This window comes from Lepidochelys olivacea, assembly GCF_965140295.1.
Source record: "Lepidochelys olivacea isolate rLepOli2 genome assembly, chromosome: 8".
NCBI classification, from domain to species: domain Eukaryota; kingdom Metazoa; phylum Chordata; order Testudines; family Cheloniidae; genus Lepidochelys; species Lepidochelys olivacea.
In genome coordinates, this window is record NC_140418.1 from 21,795,877 (window position 1) to 21,823,027 (window position 27,151).

The 27,151-nt window shown below is 50.0% G+C and overlaps 1 protein-coding gene across 2 annotated transcripts; it reads right to left on the reverse strand.

Annotated features, from left to right (window-relative positions):
* Positions 1-1,509: 1,509 nt before the first annotated feature.
* SH3TC2 (SH3 domain and tetratricopeptide repeats 2) lies at positions 1,510-26,944 on the reverse strand. Of its 2 annotated transcripts, none has more exons than XM_084636663.1 (18): positions 26,835-26,944; positions 25,526-25,645; positions 23,859-23,963; positions 22,901-23,028; positions 21,711-21,816; positions 21,119-21,262; positions 20,782-20,983; positions 19,913-19,986; positions 18,763-18,958; positions 16,287-16,417; positions 13,075-13,116; positions 11,263-12,972; positions 10,954-11,134; positions 8,364-8,514; positions 6,522-6,644; positions 5,540-5,690; positions 4,328-4,524; positions 1,510-4,117 (listed from the first exon to the last, which is right to left on the reverse strand). In XM_084636663.1, exons 1-18 carry the CDS (start codon positions 26,887-26,889, stop codon positions 3,992-3,994), a joined length of 3,942 nt encoding a protein of 1,313 aa, XP_084492789.1. In that variant the 5' UTR covers positions 26,890-26,944; the 3' UTR covers positions 1,510-3,991. The 2 variants fall into 2 exon arrangements, with proteins under 2 accessions (XP_084492789.1, XP_084492788.1); XM_084636662.1 differs by having other exon boundaries at positions 22,901-23,046.
* Positions 26,945-27,151: the final 207 nt, after the last annotated feature.

Consider the following 27,151-nt stretch of genomic DNA (forward strand, 5'->3'; position numbering starts at 1 on the left):
ACACTGGAGGGCAGGGATAGGATACAGAGGGACCTAGACAAATTGGAAGATTGGGCCAAAAGAAATCTGATGAGGTTCAACAAAGACAAATGCAGAGTCCTGCACTTAGGATGGAAGAATCCCATGCACTGCTATAGACTAGGGACCAAATGGCTAGGTAGCAGTTCTGCAGAAAAGGACCTAGGGGTTATAGTGGACGAGAAGCTGGATATGAGTCAACATTGTGCCCTTGTTGCCAAGAAGGCCCAATGGCATTTTGGGATGTATAAGTAGGGGCATTGCCAGCAGATCAAGGGACGTGATTATTCCCCTCTATTTGACATTGGTGAGGCCTCATGTGGAGTACTGTGTCCAGTTTTGGGCCCCACACTACAAGAAGGATGTGGAAAAACTGGAAAGAGTCCAGCGGAGGGCAACAAAAATGATTAGGGGACTGGAACACATGACTTATGAGGAGAGGCTGAGGGAACTGGGATTGTTTCGTCTGCGGAAGTGAAGAATGAGGGGGGATTTGATAGTTGCTTTCAACTACCTGAAGGGGCGTTCCAAAGAGGATGGATCTAGACTGTTCTCTGTGGTAGCAGATGACAGAACGAGGAGTAATGGTCTCAAGTTGCTGTGGGGGAGGTTTAGGTTGGATATTAGGAAAACTTTTTCACTAGGAGGGTGGTGAAGCGCTGGAATGGGTTACCTCGGGAGGTGGTGGAATCTCCTTCCTTAGAGGTTTTCCAGGTCAGGCTTGACAAAGTTCTGGCTGGGATGATTTAGTTGGGGATTGGTCTGGCTTTGAGCAGGGGGTTGGACTAGATGATCTCCTGAGGTCCCTTCCAACCCTGATATTCTCTGATTCTAAGGCAAGGTCCATTCCCCACTCAGCTAGTCTGAGCTCATGAATGAAAAAGAGAGACTTCTTTAATCCCTATATTTCGGACAGCAAAAGAGGCTGGAACTCAACCTCAAGTATCTCAGGAGGTTACTGGCTCAGGCTGGGCAAACTCCACTGAAATTTGAGACTAGAGACTAAAAAGTAGCGGGAGGAGGAGAGTGGTTTGGTAATGGCTCTTCTAAGAGTCTGCAGTACTTTGGATGGGATTAGGATTTACCTTCCCAAGCTATCCCCAGGGCAGTTTTGACAGGCTGATGGCGTTGTTGACTGGTCACCCTCAGGTAAACAAGCAGCAAACAATCCATTGCCATGTCGACAGATGCTCCATACAGTTCAGAGGGGGGAATGAAGCCAGTGTTTGCAAAAACCATTGGGCAATAAAAGTCATTTGTTTAGGATTTACGAATAAATAAAAACAGTATGAAAATGCTCTCGACTGTGTCCCTTGATGAAGACAGGGCTGGACGTATAAGACTCTAGTTGTCCAAACATGGAGCCCTCCACAGGCGTTCCTGAAGCACTGGGCCTCAGCATCTTAAACCCCGCCCCCAACCAGTTCGTAAATCCATATCAATTAAAAATGAAAATCTTCCTTGTTTGTTTTCAGTCAGGACTCAGACATGTCAAGCGGGAAGAACTGTGATTTATTGCCCTCAAGTGGTGAGACATGGTTAGAAGACAGCCAAGTGCGAGGTGTTCAGAAGCACTGTGCGTACTTGGCACTTGCCTATCTGCTTGTTCCATTGCCACTCTCTAAAGTGTCTTTCTACATCTCCAGCATCCCGTGCAGCTCAAAGCTTCACAGTATGAGGTGTCCTACTGACCTAACAAAAGACAGAGGGGCTGACTGCTACTGCAGGCAGCCAGGGGTCTTCACAGAAACACTCCCTCTCCCACTATCCCAGGACCTATCCCAAGGGAGTAGGCGTTCAGACGCAAAGCAGGCTGGTGTGAAGAGGCTCTGCATGTGCCCTGCCCTCTGCACAGCACACCCTTCTAACTTTCCTGGCGTCTGCCACCTGTGCAATGGGCGGTCCCCGCACAGGACGACTGTTAGCCGCTCCACTTTACAGGCCAGGTGGTCACTGTCAGACTTGGGATTTGCCAGGACAGAGTCACTTCCCCTCCCTGTTGGGCAGTGCTGGTGGGGCAGAACAGTGGCTGCCATGCTCCCCCTTCCCCCTCCATGCCACCCCACCCACAGTGGCTCTCCCGTTCCCCAGACGGAGCTGGCTGCCTTTCTGCTGAGAACCCTGAGATTCCAGGAGCTATGGAAACAGGAAGGATTTGTAGCATTATGGAAATAGCAAGTGTGTTACACTCCCTCCCACCATCACTCTCCCTCTTCCCCATCACTCCCTGGGCAGCAGATAAGTACCTGCTTCCCCAGCCTTCCCCATCACATCAAATATAATACCGGCAGGGGATGGGATGGGAGCGACAAAAACACACTGGTTCTTGGAATCTCTCCTCCCCTCCCCTTGACAGGGCTTCATACCTGGTAAGAGGAAGTGGATGCAAAGGGCTCAAGAAATAGAGATTTTGCGAGGTGTTTTTCCTTTGAAATCTCCCAGCAGTGAAAGGTACTAATATTTAGAAACCAGCAGCAGCAGGATTGGGCTGCAGATCATGGCCAGAGCAGAGACAGCACCTCCAGCGCTGCTGCTGCTCCTTGTGCAATGCGCTGTTGGTTACTTTTCTGCAACATCTGGGCCAAAATCTGACTGTCCCTGTGCAGAGGGGCTGAGTACAGGGAGAAAGAGCTGGGCAGAGGGAAGAGCCTCTTCCACCCACTCTTCCCAGAAGGCGCCAATATTAAGACAGACCTAGTGCAGTCCCTTGGGAGCTAGTCTGGGTTCCCATCTGACATATCCATGCAGCACAGCCCCGAGGAGGCAAGGCCAACGTGGCTGAGGGGATGATCATGGCTCATCATCCCTGCACACTTGCTGGGGTATGAGTGGAGGCGCATGTTGCAGCTTTGCACAAAGTGACAGCAAGGGCTGCAGTTTAGCAATGCCCTCTCCTGTGCAGGCAGAAGGCGGACGCATGGGCTCCTCCCTCTTCCCATGGCATTCATGCTGCAAAGCCAGAATCCTATCCTACCCTTTGTCTGTGGCTTTAGGGAGGACAGTTCCTCCCTCCTGCATGGGAAACTGTCACCTATTTACTGTCCCCAGATAGGTGCTGGGTTAGCTGTTGGAACATACATCATGGTGCTTTGTAGGAGGGATGCTTTATAACTGATCCTGTGTGCTTGTGGCATCTAGGTAGCTCATCTGCCCCCTCACAGACAGGAGACAGACTGAACAGAAAATACAGAAATAAATAATACAATTGCTATCGGACACGTTAAAATACCCCTGGAATTAGAGCCAAAGCTCCCACCGATGGCCCCAAAGGCCATTTGTTCAGCCCAAGTCTATAGGGCTGCAGGTGGGAAGGGCGTATTCTCTGAGATGAGCATCGGACTGATGACCCTACAAAACACTTTCCCACCATCAGGGGGGATGAGTTTCAGCACCAGTCCCCTCAGATCAGCTGCGTTCTTGGAGTGCCATCTAGTGGCCACTTCCACAATCTCCATCCCGTGCATTCCCAAACACTGGACTTTGGTTCCATCCTAGCTCAGGCTGATAACTGTGTTGCCACTGAGCCTCCCCCATGTAGTACAGAAAATGCAGTAAGTCTGGTTTGGAAGCAGGGTACGGGTGGTGGTGGCGGTGTCTCCTACTTATGTGCTTTGCAGTTAATGCTAACTGACCAGGCTGGGATGATGATTTCATCTGGTTTCCAGGTGACCCAAGAGCAAAGCCTGCGAGTGATCTCAGGGGAAGGTGTCTTGTCCCAAACAGCTGGTCTTTCCATCTGAATGTTAGACACATGACGATAACCTGGCTTGGGAACAGGCCGGGGCGCAGGACTATATGTTTGCTGTTGCTCTGAACGCACATGGCTGCCCTTCAGCAATGAGGTAAGAAGATAACTTGGTTTGGCTGTTTTCCATGTAGGAGCGTGTGGGTCCCATGAGGAGGCTTCTCAAACGACATGTCCTCCTTCACTCAGCCACCTGGCCCGATATGTAGCACACCAATCCGGGCCCTTCTACCACAGGGGAGCATTGTATATGAGAGCCAGCTTGGCATGAATGGCACCTTGGAGCTTCTGGTCTCCCAGCTCGGTGGCAGCAGCCAGGGCCAACAGGAAGTAGGCAGCAGCATCTTGTTCATCCTAATCACAAAGGACAAGGGAAAACATGAGGGACTGGTTTGAACTGAAGTGCCCAGTGCTGGAACTGGACCAGGGCCCAGTCCCTGGATCTCTGTCTACACTAGACCCCTCTGTTCTAGCAGCTGAATTCCAGGATAGCCATAGGGATACTCTAGCAGATACTCCAGCTAGACCATTATATTCAGCACAGCATGGAAAGACGCTTCTCACCTTCAGTTTGTGCAGGGTCAGGTTGCCAAGGCGGCAGTAAACCTTGCAATAGTACATGGCCTCTTCCGCACACTGCAGCACCGGAGAGTGCAGGGCAAGTGTCTTCAGATAGCAGTCCTCTGCCATCTCATAGATCTGCAGGAAATAGTACACCGTAGCCAGGCGGTGAAATGCAACCAGCTCTTGCAACTGATCTCCTGGAAAATGATATAATGATACTGCAGCCAGCTATAAATCATTCCCATTCCTGGACAACTGAGCATGGAGCCCATGGACCCTGAGGAATTCTAGAATGGGTGTGCTTCACAGTCAGGGGAAGTGTGGACATCTGTGAATGAGGAGATGGGTGAGAATGGACATGAAGATGGTACAGTGGGGACATGGCCATCAACAAGATGGAGGAGGAGTAATGGTCTCAAGTTGCAGTGGGGGAGGTTTAGATTGGATATTAGGAAAAACTTTTTCACTAAGAGGGTGGTGAAACACTGGAATGCGTTACCTAGGGAGGTGGTAGAATGTCCTTCCTTAGAGGTTTTTAAGGTCAGGCTTGACAAAGCCCTGGCTGGGATGATTTAACTGGGAATTGGTCCTGCTTTGAGCAGGGGGTTGGACTAGATGACCTTCTGGGGTCCCTTCCAACCCTGATATTCTATGATTCTATGAAGATCGTTGTCACCATCAGCACAGGTTAACAGGGGATGAATGCTTCTGTGTATATAATTCAATATATAATTCTATGGATATGCCAGGTCTGCATGGGTTCTTTCAACACAGGGTGCAGCTAAGAGCTATATATTGGCATTGGCAGAAGCAATTCTTGCCCAGAATTGGGCAAGGGTGGTGAGGAGTTCCATTGGGGAAAGAAGAACCAGGGCGGTGAGGCATCACCACATTACAACCACCCTGAATATCCCAGGCTCTGGCAAAACAACAAACTTCCCATCAGACTCAGGTCTCCCCCACGGCAGCGTGGGAGAGCCAGGCATTCCATGAGCCTATCAGCCAGGGCCCCAGCCATGTGCTTAAAGAAGACTTTACCCCGAGACAGTAAAAGACCATCCAGAGCCTTCATTAAACTAGGAACTTACCTTCCTGGCCAATACATTCAGACAGACTTTTCTCTCTTGCCTCCTCCCCACCCACCCCCCCACACTTTGGAAAAGACATGGGGACAGATAACTCCTTCTGATGCCTGGGGACCGAACCACTCACCTGCGCTGCTGCTGAGCCTGGCTGCCAGTGTGGCAAATTCCAGGGCCTTCTCGTAGCCCTGCAGCCCAATGTGCAGCTCTGCCAGCTTATTGAACAGCCGCAGCTCTGTCCTGGTGGCCTTCAGTTTCCTGGCCAAAGGCACAGCACCTCCCTGGGGAGAGAGGGGACAATAGCCCACAGCCATCTTGGGCAATTCCAGTTCAAACCCTGCACGGCACAGAGTAGCCCCAAGGTGCCAGCTACAGAGGAAGGATGGTGCAGGAGTCAGGGCATGAGCCTGGGACTTTAGAAAGCCAGGTTAATTTCCCTGCTCTGCCTCAGAGACCATGTGTGACCTGGGCAAGTTGCTTAATCTCTCTGCCTCAGCCCGTATGAACAGGAGTTAATAACACTTGCCTACCTCTCAGGGGAAAGCCCTTGCAGACGCTATAGTAAAGGGAACTGTGTAAGAACCATAAATGGCTTCTGCCCGCAGTCCAACACACTTGCCACATTCTGTCCTTGGCTGTTTGCCCTGCCATGAAGCATCCCTACAGCCCATGCACTTTCCACCAGCCAGTGCCCTGCAAGCCTCAGAACTCAGTTCTCCTGGGTACAATGTAATTCTGTGTAAAGACAGCCACGGTTGCTCGGTATATCCTGTGAGCTTCCAGGGAAGCAACGGCTCAGGCTTTCTAGGAAACCCTGTCCCCTCTCGCAGCTGAGCTCTGACTGAGGCAGCAACTGTTGCCGGAGGTGTCTGGGCTTCAGAGCCAGGTTACCTGATGCATTGTGCCTCTGGCCATGCCCAGCAGAGTGCAATGGTCATCTTTGCTCTCTCATGCTCGGACACATCCCACCTCCCCACCACCATTTTCCCCTTTCAGCTTCTCTATTGCCTTTTCTGAATGACTTCACAAAACATGCCGCTCAGCTGGAGATCTTGCTGTGGCCATTTGCACAGCCGGGTCACCCTGATGCCAATGCTCTGTGGGCTAGGTACCCTGTAATATTCCACTGCTCGGTGCCTGTTTCGGTTGCCATTGAAAAAGATATCCCCAGCCTCTTCATACAGGTCCATGGCCACGGACAACTCCCCTGGTATCAGTGCAGTCTGTATGGCTGCCTGGAAGGAGAAGGACTCAGGGTGAGAGCCTGAAAGAGGCAGCGCCACATTCACACTCTGCGTGATTTTCTACTATAACAATAAGAAGCGTAGGCCCAAGTCTTCAGAGCTGAGTATATGCATAATTTGCGTTCTCAGTTGCAGCAGCTATGCATGCAATTAGGAGACCAACCGGTCATTTGCATTTGGAAGCACAGTTACTGCTATTCATGCACAGCTAGCTGTGATAACTGCCTTTGCAAGTTACATGCGTGCAGTTTTGACATTAGGAGCGGAACCCAAATTGCCATGCAGGTGTGATGTGCCAGACTGACATCCCTGGAAACCAAAGACATCTGAATATTATTCATAGGAAGTGGAACAGGGCCGCCAGTGGCTGTGCAAGCTTTCCCCAGATGCTGCCCTGCTGCTGGGCTTCAGCCATAACTTGGTGGAACCACCTCAAAGGGCGCTGAGGGAATCAAAATCTAGAGAGGGGAAAGACCAGCTGCGCCAAATGTATGGCTGGAGCGCGCGCATGTAGCTACATTGACATCAGTGGGGCAGCACCCGCTTGTTGCAATGATGAATTTGGCTACAAGGTCCTATTTAGGCCATCTCCCAGCCAGTGCAGGATTGTTCCTTAGTGTATGCTTAGTATTATAAATAATCTTCCCTCAGACGGGGAGACCACCACCCTTGGGAATTGCTGCCTGATATTCAGCCTATAGTTCCCCTTCCTTAATGAGAGGTCACTCTCCACTGCTCATTAAATCCATGGCCTCCCTGGTCAAACCACCCACCAGCCAGGGCATTAATTACTACCATTGACGATGGCGCCATTGATCTGCCTGCTGTGAGCACTTGACCATCAGGAAGGAGGCTGAGGCCACCCATTCATTACACATAGGTCCATGAGAAGCCATCTGATCCTGACAACTTCCAGCCACTACTGTCTAGGTTTAGATTCATGCTGGTGACATAAAGGTGAATGTCTCTCCCCTGTTACTAGCACTAAACCCCATGCCGGCCAGTCCCACCAGTTTAAAGGGTTCCTAATGCTGCGTATCCAGGCTGTTGCTTTACTGCACATCCTAGCAGCAGATCACACCATCAGCAACCCTCTGCTCTGCTTAGTCTGGGGCTGATGGGAGGGGCACCCTCTTTAAAAGAGATTGCTTCCCGCAATCAATGTTTCCACCAGAGATTATGGGCTGTTTTTCCCCTCTACTGTTCAAATGCTAGAATCATAGAAATTAGAGATGGACAGAACCTACTAGATCATGCAGTCCAGTCCACCCAGTTGGCAAGGTAGGGTTATTCCCTGTTCTACATGGTGTAACGCTTTGTCCTGCCTGTTCTTAGTCCTAAGCAATGGGGCTTCCACCACTTCCCTTTAGTCTATATGGCTTTCAATGGGATCTGGGCACCTAACCCCTGACAATCCCTCTGAAAATCCGAGTTTCTATTCTCACATGCTGAATCCAATGCCTTTCACTCAGGAGGTCACCAAACCCCAGTGGCTGTGCATGTAACACCTGCTATTCCATACACACCAGTGTGCTCACTTCTCCTTCAGTTGGTGGTTTGCCAGTTAACAGTGAGGGGACCCTCTGCATGGTGGGATCTTCTTGCCAAAGACACTCCTAGCAAACGGGTGGCTGGATGATTGGTAGCCATGCCTATAGATTAATAGCAAAGAGCTGCCATGGCAAACTCTTCCAGCCACCCACACCCTACCTGGAAGTACATTTCCACCAGCTCATCCTCTTGCAGGAGATAATAGAGCCTTCCAGCCTGCAGCCAGGCCTGAGCCGCTTTGACTGTCTCCCCCAGGTCAATGAAGATCCTTAAGCTCTGTTTGGTGCAGTCCAGAGACCGTCTCAGGGACCTGTAGGGTTAACAAGTGATCAGTCATTACAGAGAAATTGTAGAGCTGCAGCTCAGCAAAACGTCCTGCATTCCTTCCCCCTTTGTCACAGCCCCATGTGGACCACCTTCCGTTCGGCTCCCTGGCACTAACCCCAAAGGTTACTCCTGTACAGAGCAAATCGCTGCTGCATGCAGTGGCATAGTCCAACTACACGAGCCTTGAGCACTTACATACATCAGCCCTGCAGTTAGCAACATTTGGTTCCCCAAACACATCTCTCTCCTGTTCACTCCAGCTAAAGGGGAACTTCCACTAGCAACAGTTCCAGGGCCTAGCTCCTCTTTCCAGGCCACTAGCGGGCAAACTGACAAGCACTTGAGCATCTCATTTTTCATCCAGAAGGGGGCAGTGGCATGCAGGAGTACCAGCACAGTATGGCAGCTCTGCCTGTTTGGTTGTTGTCCTTGGGGCTCCCAGACTCCAGCTGTCCTGTTAGTTCAGGGAGGGAACAGTTCACAGGACAGGTGTCTGCTTCCTGCATTCCTTCCCTCTGAGCTCACTGTGACCTCGCATGGGCAGGTTAATATCCAAATTATTCCATGACCACATGCCTGGCCAGTTAAATGTTCCACGGAGATTGGCACTAACTTAGTGCGATTCAACATGTTTGCTTTTAAAAAACTAAATACTACAGTTGTCTGTCAAACTCTGTGCGCCTCCCTGTCCCCTCTGGCCTCATCTGTTCAAGAGATTAAAAGGTGATTTGATTACAGAGTGTAATATCTTCGTGGGGAGAAAACAGTGGGTATTAAAGGGCTCTTAGTGGATTAAACAACAAGAACCAATGTCTGGAAGCTGAAATCAGACAAATTCAAATTAGAAACAAGGTGCTAATTTTGAACAGGGAGGGTGATTCACCACTGGAACAAACTACCAAGGGAAGTGGTGGATTCTCCATCTCTTGATGTCTTCAAATGAAGATTGGGTATCTTTCTGGAAACTCTACTTTAATCTACACCAAGATATTGGACTCAATCTAGGGGTAACAGTGAAATTTTCTGGCCTGTGATACCCAGGAGGTCAGACGGGATGATCTAATGGTCCTTGACAGCCTTCAAATCTATGCCTCAAGAAACAGAACCCCCCAGAGTCACCCAAGGAACAAGTATTTGATAATGGGCTCTTTGATCTAGCAGACCAAGGTACAGTGCAATCTTGACAGATTCTGACTGGAAATAAAGGTGTACATTTTTAACAGCTAGGGTGATTAACTATTGGAACAACTTACCAAGGGCTGTGGTGGGTTCTTCATCAATGACAATTTTAAAAATCAACATTGAATGTTTCTCCTAAGAAATATGCTGTTGTTCATCAGGAACAATTTGGGGAAAGTTCTCTGGCCTGTATTATACAGGAGGTCAGACTAGCTGATCACAACGGGCCCTTCTGGTCTGGGAATCTATTAATCTGTCTGTGCATCAAGGGGCACTGGAAACCAGGCATTTCCCCTAGGAGCTGTTTCCCCCTAGAATTTGCACCCTCAGTTGATCTGACAGAGCTCTGAGCCTATTGATCTCTGTGGCATAATGCAGATTTTTGCTGAAGGGTATTTAGAGTGTCAGAGGCTGAGTTCCTATTCTGGTTAGGGACAGCGACTAAGTCCTAAAAAAATAAGTGCTGGAACACACTCCCAGTACTTCTGGGATTATCACTCAGTAATGGAAGTACTGGATCACCAAAAGAAAAAAAAAAACCCAGTGCCAGAACAGCATTCCGGAGTGTCCAGCACAACTCAAGCCCTAGTTAGGGAACCCCTTTCGGTTGACACTGAGCCAAATTCCTCCCTAGCATTAGTCCACTGGCGTCAGCAGAGTTACAGAAGGGATGGATCTCACCCAGACCCAGTTCAATTGGTTATAACTCACCTGTTTGTACTAAGCTCTCTTTATTGCATAAGATGCTCCTATCACAGCCTCTTGAGGAGATGCTTATTAAAATTTTCACTCTGTATCCTGTGTACCAGGTCAGTGTAAGGCTGCCAGCTCTTACAACCTCTGGTAGTATGCAGGAGATAAGGCAGAGTGTGTATTTCCATGTAGTTCAAATATCAGGAACCACTACCTGTTTTAAATCCTATCGCATAGTGGTCACCATTAAAATTTCAACATTTGCCAAGTTACCATATGGTTGTATCTGAAATTAAACCATTTCCCCCTTTACTTACAATATGAGATATCGGCAGAGACGGAATAGTAAAGGCTGGCAAATGTTGCCTTTTTCATGACTTCTGCTGATAGAGTGTGAGGCATGGTAAGTGCTATGACACACATATAATCGCCTCTTCTTCTTGGCCCACTGGAGACCGTGCCCTGTACATTTGAGAGGAAGCTGTTGGTCTTAAGCAGAGACTCCCAACCAGCAACCTCTGCAATGGGTATGACCATGGGACTGACTTACTTGGGTATGTCTAGAGTCTGGTAGAGCTGGCTGAGGGTCTGCAGGACATTCCCTTCTATCTCTCTGTCCCGGAGCTGCTGTGCCAGGGATACCCAGTGTTCATGGTAGGTGATGCAGGCCCCGGGATTTGGGGATACTTTGCTGTAGAAATGGCAGAGGGACTCAGTGATATGAAGCTGACCTGTATGGTATGGGGAGGGGGGTACGATTAAATGGGGTACATTAGAGATCTAAGAAGATACAGCAAAAAGACAAGTACCTTCCCTCTATACCCTCCTCCCTCAACAAAACCCTAATTAATATACTCACTCTTCACATTGTGTGACTTCAGGGCAAACACCAGTGCTAGCTCATAACAGAGTTTGCTGTCTTCTATCCTGTGCCTACTCAGCATGGCCTGTGCCAGCCACAGAAGGACCTGCACCAGCTCTATCTCTGAATCTTCCCCACCCTGGAGTTCAATATACAGTTGAACAGACTGGAGGAAGTAGCTCTCTGCCAGCTGGCTCGCCCCGCACGAGAGAGTCAGGTGTCCAAAGTTGGCCAGGGCAATAGCCTGGTTCTGCCTGTTGCCAGTCTCCTTGGCTTTTTTTAAGGCCCATAGGTAATTCTCTGCTGCCTTCTTCACCTTTCCTTCTTCTTTGAGGGCAATGGCCAGGAGGTTGCGAACTGCCCCATCCTGAGTAACACTGTCTGTCTCGCGCAGAGAATGCAGGAGCCGCAACATGATCGCCTTAGCCTTAGCCGGCTGGCTGGCCAGAACATACATCCACCCCAAGAAAAGGGAAGATTCAAAGGCCTCCTCCTCACTCATCAGCCTGCCAAGGGCTACAGCTCTGGCAGAATAATAAAGTGCTCTATCTAACATGTCATGCTGGAGGTACATTTTGGACAAGACAGCACACAAGGTCTTTTGGGTGGACACAGCTCCACTCTCATGGGAGAAGGCCAATGCATGCCTGAGATACAGGCAAGCAAGTGCTGGGACGCTGCTCCTGCCCAGCTGGCTTCCCAAGAGCTTGGAGGTATTTTGGAGGACTAAGCCAGCTCTCCATATAGGCGTCGGTGCCCCCTTTATGCCACTGGGAACAAACAGCCTGGTGGAAGCCAACGTGATGTGCGGCAAGTACTTCTTGTCATAGAGGTAGCTCAGGATAGGGGTCGTGTCCAAGCATGTGGCACTGGAGTCCTGGCTGGAGACGCAGGTAGAGAGGAACTGAAGGCGCTCTGCAAAGGGCAGGACCTCGTCATATTTGCCCAACTGCAGGAAAAGCTTGACAACAAGAAAGCAGGCCCGGGCCTCCAAGGGGGCATTGCCCACGACGATGGCTTCCCTCAGGATGTACTTCACGACCTCCAACTCGTTCTCAGAGCTGAAGCAGTGTCCAGGCAAGCAGGCCAGCAGGGCCACAGCTTTCCCCAGCATGGAGAAGAACTTGTGCCTCATCTTCTGCTTCAGGTAGATAGCGGCAAGGTTCACATGCAGTGCAGCCAATAGGGGCAGGTCATCAAACCCCTTGTCCATGACATTCATGGCTTCTTCAAAATAGACTCGGGCCTGGGAGAACTTGACCCTTTTGATGCACAGCCTTCCCAGAAGGAAACAGAGCCTGGTGTGAGCCCAGCCTAAGTGAGTCCTCTTGGCCCAATTTCTGGAGGTCTCGAGGTACAAGACCAGTTTGTCCTCATCAGAGAAGCCATAAAAAGTGGAGCGGAGGAAGGAAAAGGAGAGGTCATAGAGGCTTTGGAAAGGGGCCACATAGCGCCCTTGGTTAAGGAAGGTCAGTATGGGGTCAAAGACTTCAGCGTCCTCCATGTGCCCAGCATTCAGGTCAATAAAGAACTTGGGGTCATCGAGGTCATCTGGCTCCCGCAGAAGAAATTCTTCCAGGGCAGTGGGGGATGCTTCGCCCTCCGGGCTAGACTGCTCTGTGTCACTAGGTGTGGACAGGCTGTTTGCAGCAGATTCCCCACAGGTCTTGAACAGCTGGACGTCCTTATACCCCTGAAGAGCAGCCTCTGAAAGGGACATATAGACCACAGAGAAATGTTTCCCCACATGGAGATTCCTCCTCAAAATCCAGCAGAACAAAGTACATCTCCCCATTCACATGCACTCACCAGATGGCCCTCCTGGAAACGTGGCTGTGGGTTCGAAACCAGCTACACGGCCAACAGAAATAAAACATGGTCAGTGCTAGCAGCCAGAGGCAAGCTCTGTAACTTCAAAGCCTGTCCTGGAAGGGTTCTTCTGCCCCCTCTCCAGGATGCTGAATCTCAGCTAAACTATAGTGTTCTGACTCAATGGAGTGGATTTATTTCTATATTCCTACTCCATATTCAGCTAGAATTTCAATTCCCCACCCCCCATCCTGAAGGGCTGGGATCAATGCAAGAACATGGAGAACAGTACCCAAATGCTGGACGATAGCAGGGTTTATTTGATTGGGTATTGGCAACATCACACCCACACAGGAAATGAGAGGGTATCATCTTTTGTGGCTCAAGATTTTATCAATGCCATCTCTCACTGACAATGAGGCACTCCGGGGAGCAAATTGCTAGTGGAGGGGGCGGGGGCTAATGTACTTTCTGGGGATCAAGCCTGTCTTCATTCTCATTATGTGTGCAACCCCCTATAGGCTTGCTATTAGGGGATACACATGCTCTGCCTTTCACATGCCTTTTCACATACTCTGGACATGGCAGGTGATGCATTTAAGGGTAATTGCCTTGTGTGTGCAGAAAAGTGTCCTTTAAAGCACAAAGCTTGAAGGCAAGAGAATTTATAATGCTGCAGCTCTCTTGTCTCCCATCTGAAATGCTTTACAGACATTAATGGATTAAGCCTCCCAAACCGCAGTAGAGGTAGCTAAATATTTTTATCCCTATTTTTTAGATGGGGGAACTGAGGCTGCGAGGTTGGGTATCTTGCCAAAAGATCACCCAACAAGCATTGGGAATAGAACCCTGGAATCCTGGCTCCCAGCCCCCAGCTCTAGCAAGCAAACATCACTTCCATTCACTTTAGTCATTTAACAATCTCAGAATCCCACTGCGAGCCCAGAAATGCTGGGCTAGGGAGCAGAAGTGGCGGGGTCTCTGTTCACACACATCATGTTTCCCACTTGACAAGAAAATCCTTTGAATTCTTTTTGCCTCTCAACATTTAATCCTTCTGAAAGGGCTTCACTAATTTGTCTGATCCTGGCAGGCTGGGCCCATCTGCCGAAGAAGCTGCCTCAAACCACGAGAAGGTCATTTACTAGGGGCTGGGGTGCAGCATTAGCACCTACATGCAGGTTACCCAAAGCCGGGAACAGTTAAGCGCAGCAACCTCTACTGGTGAGTTACAGTTTAGGGCTAGGATCATAGAATCATAGAATATCAGGGTTGGAAGGGACCTCAGGAGGTCATCTAGTCCAACCCCCTGCTCAAAGCAGGACCAATCCCCAATTTTTGCCCCATATCCCGAAATGGCCACCTCAAGGATTGAACTCATAACCCTGGGTTTAGCAGGCCAATGCTCAAATCACTGAGCTATCCCTCCCCCCCATTGTGCATCACTGTAAGAAGAACCTGCAGCCTCTTTGACAAAGCTAGGTGGCCAATAAACATTTACAAATGATATTAAAAGGGTGGAGAGGAGTCTACAGAAGAGAAGAATGAGAGGGGATTTGATAGCTGCTTTCAACTACCTGAGAGGTGGTTCCAGAGAGGATGGTTCTAGACTATTCTCAGTGGTAGAAGAGGACAGGACAAGGAGTAATGGTCTCAAGTTGCAGTGGGGGAGGTTTAGGTTGGATATTAGGAAAAACTTCTTCAGGAGGAGGGTGGTGAAACACTGGAATGCATTACCTAGGGAGGTGGTAGAATCTCCTTCCTTAGAAGTTTTTAAGGTCAGGCTTGACAAAGCCCTGGCTGGGAAGATTTAATTGGGGATTGGTCCTGCTTTGAGCAGGGGGTTGGACTAGATGACCTCCTGAGGTCCCTTCCAACCTGATATTCTATGATTCTATGATTCAATTGTTGTGTGACACTGAAATGAGGGGGAGGAGCAGCACACAAGTGTAACTATAAAACAAACCAGAGCCTAGAATAGACCTGTTCTTAGCAGGCACAAACAGCCAGTTTGAGAACTACCTGAGACAAGGGAGAAGTGACAGCTGACATACCTTGCCACAATTCAAGTGGCTAATGTGGGATGCAGGTTTGGCCTGTCTGCCTCTCTGTAGGTGGAAGGGCAGCTGAGCGGCACTGTGACCCCGTGGGCCAGGCCACAACACTACTCGGTTTGGGGTCCTCTCAAACACGGTTATGAGGTCCCTTTCCCTGCCCCACCCAGGGTGGTCATGAATGTGGGAAATGTTCACTTCAACTAGGACCAGGGGCTTGGTGGGGTCAAAGCAGGACAGTCCCGTGAAACCCAGGACTGTGAGGAGGTCTGAGCTAAGTCTGTTCTAAGTAGAGACTCCTTCAGTCTGTTTATTGTTTGGAGGGAGAATCTGGCTTTGGAGCACACCTGGGATGGAATCTAGACATAGCTCCTGCAAGGAAACCGGGATTTCTGCACATACCTGGAATGGATCTAAGTCAGCCCTTCCCTCCCTCCTGCCCCAGGAGTTTGTCTGGAATACTTACAGAGGTTCACAAGTTTCTGCTGCTATGTGTTTGCTCTGGAGAAAGCCAATAGTCCCACTGCTTGTGGATTTCCCCACAAACCACAGCAGTCTCCCCGGCCAGGAACTCAGGGGCCAGTTAGGAGCTAGCCCCCGGGCCCCCCCTGCTGTCTCTCCTCTCCCTCAGCAACGCGGCTTGCGCCCGCCCACCTCCCATGCTTTCAAATAAGCCTGTCCTGCCGCTCTGAGCGGCAGGGTAAGGGTTGGATAAGGGGCAGGAGGCCCCGGGGGACAGTCAGGGGACACGGGGCAGTTGGATGGGGCGGAGGTTCGGGGGGGGGCGGTCAAGAGACAGGAAACAGGGGGGGTTGGATAGGGGGTGGGATCCCGGGGGGTTGGGGAGGACACGGAGCAGGGAAGGTTGGATAGGGGGTGGGGTCCTGGGGGGGCAGTTAGGGGAGGCACAGCCTTCCCTACCCAGCCCTCCATACCGTTTCGCAACCCCGATGTGGCCCTCGGGCCAAAAAGTTTGCCCACCCCTGGCCTAGGACTTGCCCGAGATACGGCCCCTCCTGCATCCATTTAGCAGCTCATTTCCCCCTTGAAGGTCCGAATGTGGGTATAAGGCAGGGAACTTGCTAGAGACTGCCAGATTGGCCCCCGTGTAAGGAGAGACAGGGCTGCAGCACCAAGGAAGCAGCTGGGGGCACTCACCAAGCCTGTACACAGAAGTGATGTCTGTGCGGGCCAGGTCCTCGAGGAGGCTGGTGTAGTGCTGCTCGCTGCCAGGGAGGAGGAGAAGGGAGGATTTCTCTTCTTCACTTAGAAACACTGAACCCTTTCCCCTGTGTTTGGGGCACAAACCAGTGGGAATTAGCCAGTGCAGCTCTCCCATGCCACCTGCTCCTAATCCCCCCACCATAGCTCTACCATGGGGCAGAGCCAGGGCTCCCAACCCCCTCCCTCCACCACCATCAGCGCTCTGTCATGGTTGGATACAGGAGCCCAGCTCCCCTCCCCCATCAGAGCGCTGACATGGGAACTCAACGGGGCTCTCAGCTTTGCTGGCCTCCCACACCCTGCATCCCGAGGCAAATCCTGCCAGTGGAGCTGTGTCCTGGAGCTGAGGCAGGGCTGCCAAGCCCACCTCCTGCAGTGCTCCACCACGAACTGGTGGCAGGCAGCCTGGGTCCTGAGCAGCATCCTGGAGAGGAGGCCAGGGCATTCCATAACCCCACTTTATTGCAGCACGTCCTGGGGTGAAGGCAAGGCTCCCCAAGCAGCTGGAGTGGAGGCTGGGAATGTCAGTCTGGCTACACAGCAGGACCGGGCTCACAGAAGGAGATAGGCTCCCTCTGCCCTGTCCACACCCAGGAGTGCTGTGCTGCGGTGGATGTGGGTGGAAAGGAGTCTGCCAAACACATACCCGGGGTGAGGTGCAAAAAGCTTTGCAGAGAAAGAGAAGCTCCACCGTAAGAACGCTTTCACCAGCCAGGAGCGAGAGCAGGAGCAAAGGGAAGGATCTGATTTCTAACAGGAGCGTGGCCCTTTTTCAGGGGAAGGAAAATCTCCCCTAAGCAAGACGAGAACCTCTGCAGAATATAAGTGATCAGCAGGCCCGGAGCGTATGCTTACACTGGAGGTGTAATTTCCAGACATCCGTGCACCCACTTTGGCTGAGCTAGCGTGCTAGAAACAGTAGTGAAGGTGTGGCGGGAGAGGCTAGCCACCCACGAAGGTACCCGGGATCTCAGAAGGGGCAACAATGGCACCCCCTTGGCTGCACAACTGAACACAGCTGCAGAAGCCCAAGGCTTTGTTTGTGCATTCTCCCTCTCCCATGTATGGTGCGCCACAGACAAGGGGTATAAGGTTTGACTTCTATATTGGGGGCGGGGCGGGGGGCATCTCCACTAAGACCCATGGGGCCACATGTGGAGGACAAATTCCATGCCTGCCCCGCCTTCCCCCAAACTATGCCCGTGGTATGAGGCACTCCTTTTAGCACTTTTATGTGTGTTTTTAATAGGGCTTTTATTATTTGCCTCCGGGAGCCACTTCTGGAGTGGAAAAAATGCGGTCTGGCTTCCTCACAGTACTTCCACCAACTAGGCAATTAAAGCCACAAGGAGACAAGATCCTGAGTTATCCCACCCCCAGAAATGGCTGCCTGAAGCATTGGAAAGCCTGTGAAAAACAGACCAAAATGCTAATTCTGTGAACCTGCAGCCCCAGTAGCGGTATCTCTAGTTGGAGCCTACGTCCTCCATTAGCCAACAAAGCCCACTGCCAAGGGCTTTATGGGGTAAGGGGGTTACTGCCTGCCTCATCTGCTGGCTCTTGCCTTTTCCTTTTGATGGTGTTGGAGCTGGTGTTTAATGTCACTCAGCATGGAGCTGTGACAAAGTGGCTGCATTCTCCTGCAGGCCAGAGAAAAGAACTCTCTTGAGCGCTCTCCTCTGCCTCCTTCAGGGCCCATTGTGCATCACCATCAGAGGAAGCTGCAGCCTCTTTGACAAAGCTAGGTGGCCAATAAACATTTACAACTGATATTAAAAGGGTGGAGAGGAGCCAATTGTTGTGTGACACTGAGATGAGGGGGAGGAGCAGCACACAAGTGTAACTATAAAACAAACCAGAGCCTAGAATAGTACTGTTCTTAGCAGGCACAAACAGCCAGTTTGAGAACTACCTGAGACAAGGGAGAAGTGACAGCTGACATACCTTGCCACAATTCAAGTGGCTAATGTGGGATGCAGGTTTGGCCTGTCTGCCTCTCTGTAGGTGGAAGGGCAGCTGGGCGGCACTGTGACTCCGTGGGCCAGGCCACAACACTACTCGGTTTGGGGTCCTCTCAAACACGGTTATGAGGTCCCTTTCCCCGCCCCACCCAGGGTGGTCATGAATGTGGGAAATGTTCACTTCAACTGGGACTAGGGGCTTGGTGGGGTCGAAGCAGGACAGTCCCAGGAAACCCAGGACTGTGAGGAGGTCTGAGCTAAGTCTGTTCTAAGTAGAGACTCCTTCAGTCTGTTTATTGTTTGGAGGGAGAATCTGGCTTCGGAGCACACCTGGGATGGAATCTAGACATAGCTCCTGCAAGGAAACCGGGATTTCTGCACATACCTGGAATGGGTCTAAGTCAGCCCTTTCCTCCCTCCTGCCCCAGGAGTTTGTCTGGAATACTTACAGAGGTTCACAAGTTTCTGCTGCTATGTGTTTGCTCTGGACAAAGCCAATGGTCCCACTGCTTGTGGATTTCCCCACAAACCACAGCAGTCCTGGTATAAGAAAACCAACAACCTCTATGCTATCTCCCTTGGAGAAACTCAGTTCATCCCATCCTCTCCCTCTGTGATCCTCTGTGGCCGTGCACCTCCCCGTGCCTGAGAAACAAAGGGAAACAATCTGATTTCAGTGGGTTGGCCCAAGTGCTAAGCATATTTGGACCTTCCCTCGTTGGAAGTGGGGTGGCCAATCAGAGATCATGCTTATGCAGTGGATAAAAACAGGGTCCCATTGTCCCTGATTGATCTGCTCCTTTTTGTGGTTTCTGCGAAGATGCTTGTGATATCAGGGAGAGGGAGGTATAAGCAGAAAAAGCAGGTCAGATGCCTGATGGAGAAAGACCCAAATCCTTGCAAATAACCCCGATAATGAAGATTGGTTGGGGGAAATAAATCCATGATTCTCTGCATCATACTGCTCACAGCAAAACTGACTCTGCATAGAACAGAGTTTGCCAGAGATGTCTGTGAATGTTTCATGGTCTGACTTGCAGAGAGGCAAGTACTTGTACCCAGTGACGTGTCTAATTTGTACATGCAGTTACCATACACAAGAGGAGGCAAATGCCCAAAAATGGCTGTGTGCACATGTGCTCACCCAGTTACTCTATGGTGTTGCAGGGATTGCAGGCACAAGTCTGGTGTGCTATGGTGTGTGCACTTCTGTGTGTCTAATTGTTTAACATTCAGGCCCTACAGGACCAAAGGAAACAGAGGCACTAGAGAGAAGAGAGAACAAAAGTAAAGTGGAAAGGCGGGGAAAGAATATAAGAGGATGCTGCAGACTGTCGGCAGCTCTTTCTACCCTAGGCTGTTAAGGTTAGCCTTTCAAAAGCACATGCTGTCTCGAGGCCCCATGCAGAATGCTGGAGAACCTGAAGATGCTGCTTTTCTCTCCTCCATTGCTTCTTGTAACTCAAGTGTCATTTTTGGAGCAAGAGAGATATGCCTTGTGCATCTGTGGGAGAGGCCCTTCCATAGCTGAACCCAGTGTGGTAAGGGCCATGGTGGCCTCGTGTTGGAAAGACTGCATTATTACAAAGGTGTACACACCAATGGGCTGAGAGGTTGTCCCGCTGATCTCCTTGGAGGTGCCGCAGCTCATTGGATTGTTCTTCAGAAACCACCTAAACAGAGGAAACCCTGGATAAACACATCAGTTCTCTCTGAGAATGGTTCACTTGATAAATGTTAGTGTTCTCAGGCCACCAGCCACATTGTCAAGGGGAAGCTCAGATGGGTACCAAAAGTGCTCTGAGTAGCAGGAGCTTAGGTAGCAGGAGCTCACATGGCACATGTCCAGTGCTGCCAATCCACTATCCCTGGTCATGCCATATTTCTAGAGGGTAGTACGTAAGAAGCGCAGGTACAGGCATCTGAGTGACATAAAATGCCACCCACTTAAAAGCATGATGAGTTTCACAGGCTGTGGAGTGGAGTTTCACTGAGCAAGTACAATGGTTGCTGAGAGTGATGCTCATGTCACGATGGCTTAGCCAGGTATCTGTCATGAGGGACCACAATATTAACAGTAATTCCTCAACAGCCAGCCACTGTGGCAGCCTTCAATTTCAACCAACTTTATGTAATCCTTTATGTAATCCTTATGTAATCCTGTGCTTTTCCTCCCAGTTACACCAGCATAAATCAAGAGTAAGTCCACTGAAGTCAAAGGACCAACATCAGTATAAAAGCAGAGTAAGACCAGAATTAAACCCTTGATCTTACAAAGGTGCTGAAATTCCAGACCACTACTGTTCAGGTACAAAGGGCTGCCCCATCACTCTCAGCGATAAGAGTACTCCCGTACCCGGATTTGGTGCTGCCCTGGCAATAGGGACCCTGAATGTGCCATGATCAGGAACAAACATTGGGTGGGCAGCATGGCCCCTTGTGTAGAACATCACAGCCTGTGTACTTACTGGTAAAATGGGTGGGGGAGTGGCTCTATGGCTGCCACAGCCACCAGGCCTCGCTGACCTGTTGATAAGGACATCCCTTCCCATTTCGATTCTTTCCCAATGTCCTTCACATGGACTAGCTCGTTCTCGTGCAGCTTTAAGCTTTCCTCTCCTCCCTCCAGGGGTTGAGGCACACTGAACACTGCTCTGGAAAAGAAGTGACCTGCAAACAGAAGCAGGGAAGCAATTAGCAGTGTTCTGTATATATCCACGCAATCTGGAACCCAGATTGGCTCTGCACCCTCTAAACCACAATCCTGCTGGGATGCATGTCCCCAGATGGGCAGTCGCTTCTCACCTTCCTGGAGTAGCAGACCCAGGTACATGGTGGCCAAGTGATCTTCATCTACAGTAATTCTGATCCCAGTGTCCTCCACCAGAGAACAGTTCAACCAGTACCCGCGGTCAAACAGAAGATGCTCCAAACAGCAAGCCACGTAGCCTTATAAACCGAAGAAAGAACACAGTCTAAACAAGCTCCTTTTCCATATACTCCTAGCCTGTAAAAGGACAAAGTCCTGTTTCTGCCATCCATCAGAGCAGCTATTTGCAACCAGTGCAGCAACAGCCTCTTTGGTGATGATATTGTCCATCCTTATCAGTGATTCCCAGTTCCATTGTATGCAATGAAGGGGTTGGCAGATATGGACTCAGTGTCTCTTGCACTGAGCTGGACAGTGGCTTCATAAATCTGTAGCTGGGTACCATGCTACATATTTCTCCTGCACCATCCCTTGCTCATTAAGCTTTCCACCCTGTTAGCCAATGGCATCCCTGGCATGGCTTAATGCCTACTCACAGGCTTTCTCTGGCATGGGGCATTTGATCTGATTCAACCTCCCCACTTACTGACTACCCCCTCTCCCTGCTTGGTGGGATGAGTGCTCTACCTAAAGCCAAATATGTGGAAAACTTCCAGATTTCTTCTGTGGTCTTGAAGGTGAGGAGGAACCGATCCTTCTGGGCCTGGATACAGACCAGCCTGGCTGAGAGCTCCTACAGAGAGAAGATAACACAAGGATGTGAGAAGTCCCTGGAGTTCAGCTGGAACTTCTGCCCTGGCAGCCATGATATGAGGGAAGGACAAAAGGGGTAGCCATGGTACATTTCATGTTTGCTAATAACGGAAGGGCCTAGAACTGTAATACAGAACCAGGATTCTGATGTGGTCCAACCTGGAGATCTGGAACTCTGAGTTCATGGCCAGGGTTACAGGCAGGGCTTTTCTGCCTGCTGGAGGCTGTGCCATTTGTGTCCTTCCAAAAGGAAGGACTGAATCTCTTCCGTTTTTCCCTCCTTATCATCGCTGATGCTCATTGATGCAGCAGAATGAGTGAGAGGGAGTTAACTCTCTCCCCACAAAATCCTTTCCTAACTTTATTGCACATTCCAGTGCACTTCTGCTTATGAAATGCAGGTATCTGTATTGTTCAATGGGGGTGGAGGGGCAGTGTTTAATCAAGACAGGGGCACCTCCCAAACTACCGCTCAGCTGGATTTAAGGGGTGTAAGAAATCCTTCCCTCCTGTGACTTGATCCAAGGGACACTCTGATTCTGAGAGCTGTAGATCTGCCTCTTGAGATAAAGAGACTTTCCCTTGTCACCAGCAGTTGTACTCATTTCTTCTTCCAGATCTCCAGCCTCTGAGTAGCTGAGACCATCACAGAGATATCAGTAAAGAACATGGTGGTACTACATGGTGGCAACACTATGGGACTTGAAGAACTGAGGCAGAAGGATAGATCAGACCAATGAACATTAATACATGGCATCTTTTTAAATTTAAATTTAATCTTACAACATCCTGACATCTTCTGTGAACCTTGGCTGACACAAAATGAAAGGGAATTGCCCTATCTCTAAATTGGTTATCCGTCCATCTATCTGCATAGGCTAACTTTCAGTGGGATTTTGGCACCCAATTCCCTCAGACACCTTTGAAAACCTCACAACTCTTTGGCTGCCTCTAGCATCCACCACTCTCCTATCACCATGTGGCTCCCATCCAGTCAAGGTGCATGTGAGCAGTTCCCCTTCCACCCTCTCTTGCTCTTGCATGCACACACCTGGGACTCTCACCTTGAAAAGATCACAGATGTCCTTGTCATCATTTTCCAGGGCCCACAGCTTCTTCCTTGCTGCCTTCTGCAGCTGGGAGTTGACACACTGAGAAGTGCGACTCTCAACAGAGAACACAAGCGCAATCTCTTTGAAATGAAACACGGCTGATTAAAGAAGAGCAGCTGTTACATGTAAAAAAATAAAAGACAATAACCCAAGCACCAGCACCCCACCTGGCCATTTTGGGCACTGACCTCACCCTTAGACCGAACATTCATCTAGTGGGGTTGGGTTAGATGACAAGCCAGACGAGTCTGGAAGGCTCATCCTCATGGACTGTCATCCACATGCAAAACCATCACATGACTGTGTGTTACACAGTCTGACTGGCTGACTCTGCAGAGGACAGGCTCCAGGACTGGAACATCAGGGCACTGCACATCAAGACTGAGATACATTGGCTTAGCTGTGTGGAATAGCAGATGGTGCATTTGCAGAGCTGCAGACCCCACACTGAGGCCTGCAGGCCGAGCTGTGTGGGAGAAGCTTGCACAACACCTGCCTGCACTGGCTTTGCTCCATCTGCTGCTCTCAGTCTTTCACTTTTATGAAGGTCCCTTAACCCTAATGGGGATTACCTACAGCCTATAATGGTGATTAAGCACTGTAAAGAAGGAGGAAAGTATTATGGTATGGGCCATGGAGACATCTGACCAGCATAGCTGTGTCCTGCGATGACACCTGGCATTAAAGCCGCCCGGCATAGAGTTGCATGCCCCACCCATGCCTCTGACCCTCAATTTGCTACATTGCTTAAATAACACAGGTCAGACCAATGCTCACCCCAAATAGTTTCTCCGGACACTAATATTAAAAAGGAAAAACTGGTGGGCTGGGAAGATCCATCTGGGTGTGGGTCAGTCTTTGCTACATACTATCATTAGAAACACTGACTATGGACAAGACAATAACTTACCAGTTGGAAATCCTTCCCCTACAGCCAGTGACACAGACTCGGTCTCCAGAGGGCTCTCTGCTACCTGTGCAGGCTGATCTCCTGGATCCAGCTGCCTGGGGTTACCTAACAAGACATCATGGAAACAGAAGGGCGGTTGCCAGTTTTCACAGAGGAGATACAGTAAATTCTACCTTACAAAACGCTCTTAAAACAAATTAAGTGGGTTACACACTGTCTCTTATATCACACTGACTCACGAATGAAAGAGAGATAGAGAGATTAGTAAAAAGAAAAGGAGGCTTTGTGGCACCTTAGAGACTGACAAATTTATTTGAGCATAAGCTTTTGTGAGCTACAGTTCACTTCATCGGATGCATTCAGTGGAAAATACGGTGGGGAGATTTATATACATAGAGAACATGAAATAATGAGTGTTACCATACACACTATAACCAGAGTGATCACTTAAGGTGAGCTATTACGGGGCTGGGGGGGGGGAGGAGAATTTTGTAGTGATTAGTGGGATTATTATGTTCTTAAGGACCCTCACTATGGAACACCCCTTAATGACTGTTTGGTTTTGCCCCAGTACAGGAGTAGCACTGAGCTGTGATGTTTTTCCCTTCTTGTTTTCAATTCAGACCCTTAGCATGCTGATCTGGGCAGTAACATGACACTGTAAAAGCGACATTTTGGGGGATCCTGTAGTTATTACTTTTCTTCAATGCAGGAGGCTCAGTAATTTGAATAACACCTTTCTCGTCATCTTGCCAGTCAAAATGAGATTTTCCAAACTGCTGGCTCAGGCTGGCATCTGAAAATCAAGCCTCATTCTTTCTGCTTCACACATCATCAACCATCGCCATAAAGATTCTGGAATTGGAACTTTAGCTGGCAATTACATTAATGATGCCTGAAGTGCATTAAAATCCAGTGTGCTCTTCCACAGCTGCATTGGCTCTGCAGGGATAACAGGATTAAAACCCAGTTTTTGTCAGTAAGCCGATGTGACTTGAAAGATGTTCGTGCACCAAGAGATGAGAGACTGTAACAATGCAGGTACTTTTGTAATTCACTTTTCTGACCATAACTGTTCTCTAATGTTCTTTTTATTTAGTCAGCTTTGCCAGTTTGTAAAATAAACTGCCATTTGCACATGGAATTATACACCATATTTACTGTTAGCAGTAGAAAAGACAGCCCCAGGCTGCTTATTTAGTGAGCTTTGCTTACACGCAGAAGCCCCTATCTAAATGTTTATATTTCACTTTACATCTGAGGAACTCAAAGCACTTTACAAAGGAGTATAAGTAGCAATATCGCCATTCCCCAGATGGGGAAACTGAGGCACGGGTGAAGTGACTTGCCCAATGCCAGGAAATGAGTCAGTGGCAGAGACTGAAATAGACTCTAAGTCTCCTGACTCCTATGTAATGCCCTATCTGCTAGACCACACTGCCTCAGAGACTAGGGCTTGACTAGTATTCATTTAACAAGTCCCTCCCCCACGTCACTTTTTCTTTCCTTTCTCCACACTTAATGCTCTTATTGCCGTTATAACAAAGAGAGCCTTATCTCCGACTCAGTGTGGCCAGTAGCCCTGCAAGAGGCTGATTGGCACCAATATTGCAATGTCCATCTGACTGTGACCAGTGGGATGTTCCCCTTTTCCAGTGTTCAGGTACCTGATGCCATGGTCTCCTCCGGGAAACATTTTTCTTGAGGCTCAGCTGTGTAGTTCTGCAGACAGGACCAAGTGGGCAGAAGTAGGGCTGGGGTGGGAGAACAGGAATCCGGCTCTTCACCTGAAGAACACATGGTGCAGACAAAACAGATCAGACACAGAGTAGGGTATTCTTGGCCATGGGACCCAGCTGGAATGGTACATCAACAAAAACGAAGGGTACTGCTTCCAGAGTGTTGTATCTACTCTCACTGCTGCTGCCATGGGTTTGCCAAACAGCCCTGATGGGACATCGCTGGGGACATTTGTCTCAGGCAGGCTCAGCGTGGACGACTAGGGGACAGGCTTGCCCGCACCAGTGTTTATTTTTGTTCCTGCTGCCTCAGAAAGGGAACTAGGAGCGCTTCGATACATGAATTGAAACTGGTTGCCGGGTTTCGGGGCAATTCCCAACAGTGACTCATTCACCCCGCCTTTGCTGAGATGATATTTTGTAACGTCTAACAGCAGATCTCCTGAGCGAATCCCAACCCTGAGCTGAACTCCTCCAGCAACGGGTTCAGGGGAACAATAAGCCAGGTTTGTAACTCAGCTACTGCAGTGCAAATTCACAGGGATTCTGCTGCCGTGGACTCACTCCAGATTTCCGCCAGAGTAGCTGACATCAGGATCTGGCCCTCCTCTCTTTCCAGGAGAGAGAGAACCCAGCGAGTCAGAAAAGTTACAGCCTGGGGGGAAACATCATCATCCAGCCAGTCTTCATGCCACCTCAGGACTCCTCCCTACAATACATTCTCTAGCATGTTAGCTCTGCCAGATCAGGTCACCAGGCCTGACAGCACCAAGACAAAGGGCCCTGCCATGTGCATTCAGACCTAAAAAGGCAAACACCACCAGATGATGCTGTCTGCAAACCCTACTATTGCCCCAAAGAGCCGTTAGTCAGGGGGCAGAAGTGGAGGCAGAGGGTTGCTGAAGGTTTCCCAGGGAAACCTGGAAGAAAGTTCTGCACAAGCAAACTGAATGACTCCTTCCTTCCTCTCCCTGATGACACAGCTGGTTTCTGCAGAATGCCCTCACTGCATGTCAAAGGCAGAAGGCACTGGCAAGGCAGTGGCGAGGGAAAGAGAGAGAACAGAAGCTGTCCCTGTGCGTGAGTGAGCAGTCTGACAGAGCCAGACCTGACCAGACTAGGGCCTTTCCCGGCAAGTATGGCAGAACTGTGAGATATAAGGCTAAAGGACCCACAGCTCAGCATTGTACAGTAGCTAGGAGAATGCAGGGAGCTGATATCCCTACAGACAGCTTACCTGCGCACCATAATGAAAGATCCCTTTGCAACGGGGCACCAAAGCAGCAGCCCATGTGTCCACCATCCCACCCAGGCCCGAGGCCGGCAGGTCGTCCCTTCTCACGGCCGTGGGGAGAGTCCGGTGCTACCCAGCCCTGCAATGGCGCTCTCTCCTCACTGGCACTGGGACTCAGACTCTCAATGCACAATGCATCTTTTGATGGCTGCTGGGCATCTGCGAGGCGGGGGGTGGGGCTGGGCCTGTCTCCCAGGCCGGTGCGGCTGCGGCTGCCCAGTGTCCGCTCTGTGATTCCAGTGGGTTCGTTTCTCTCTCTG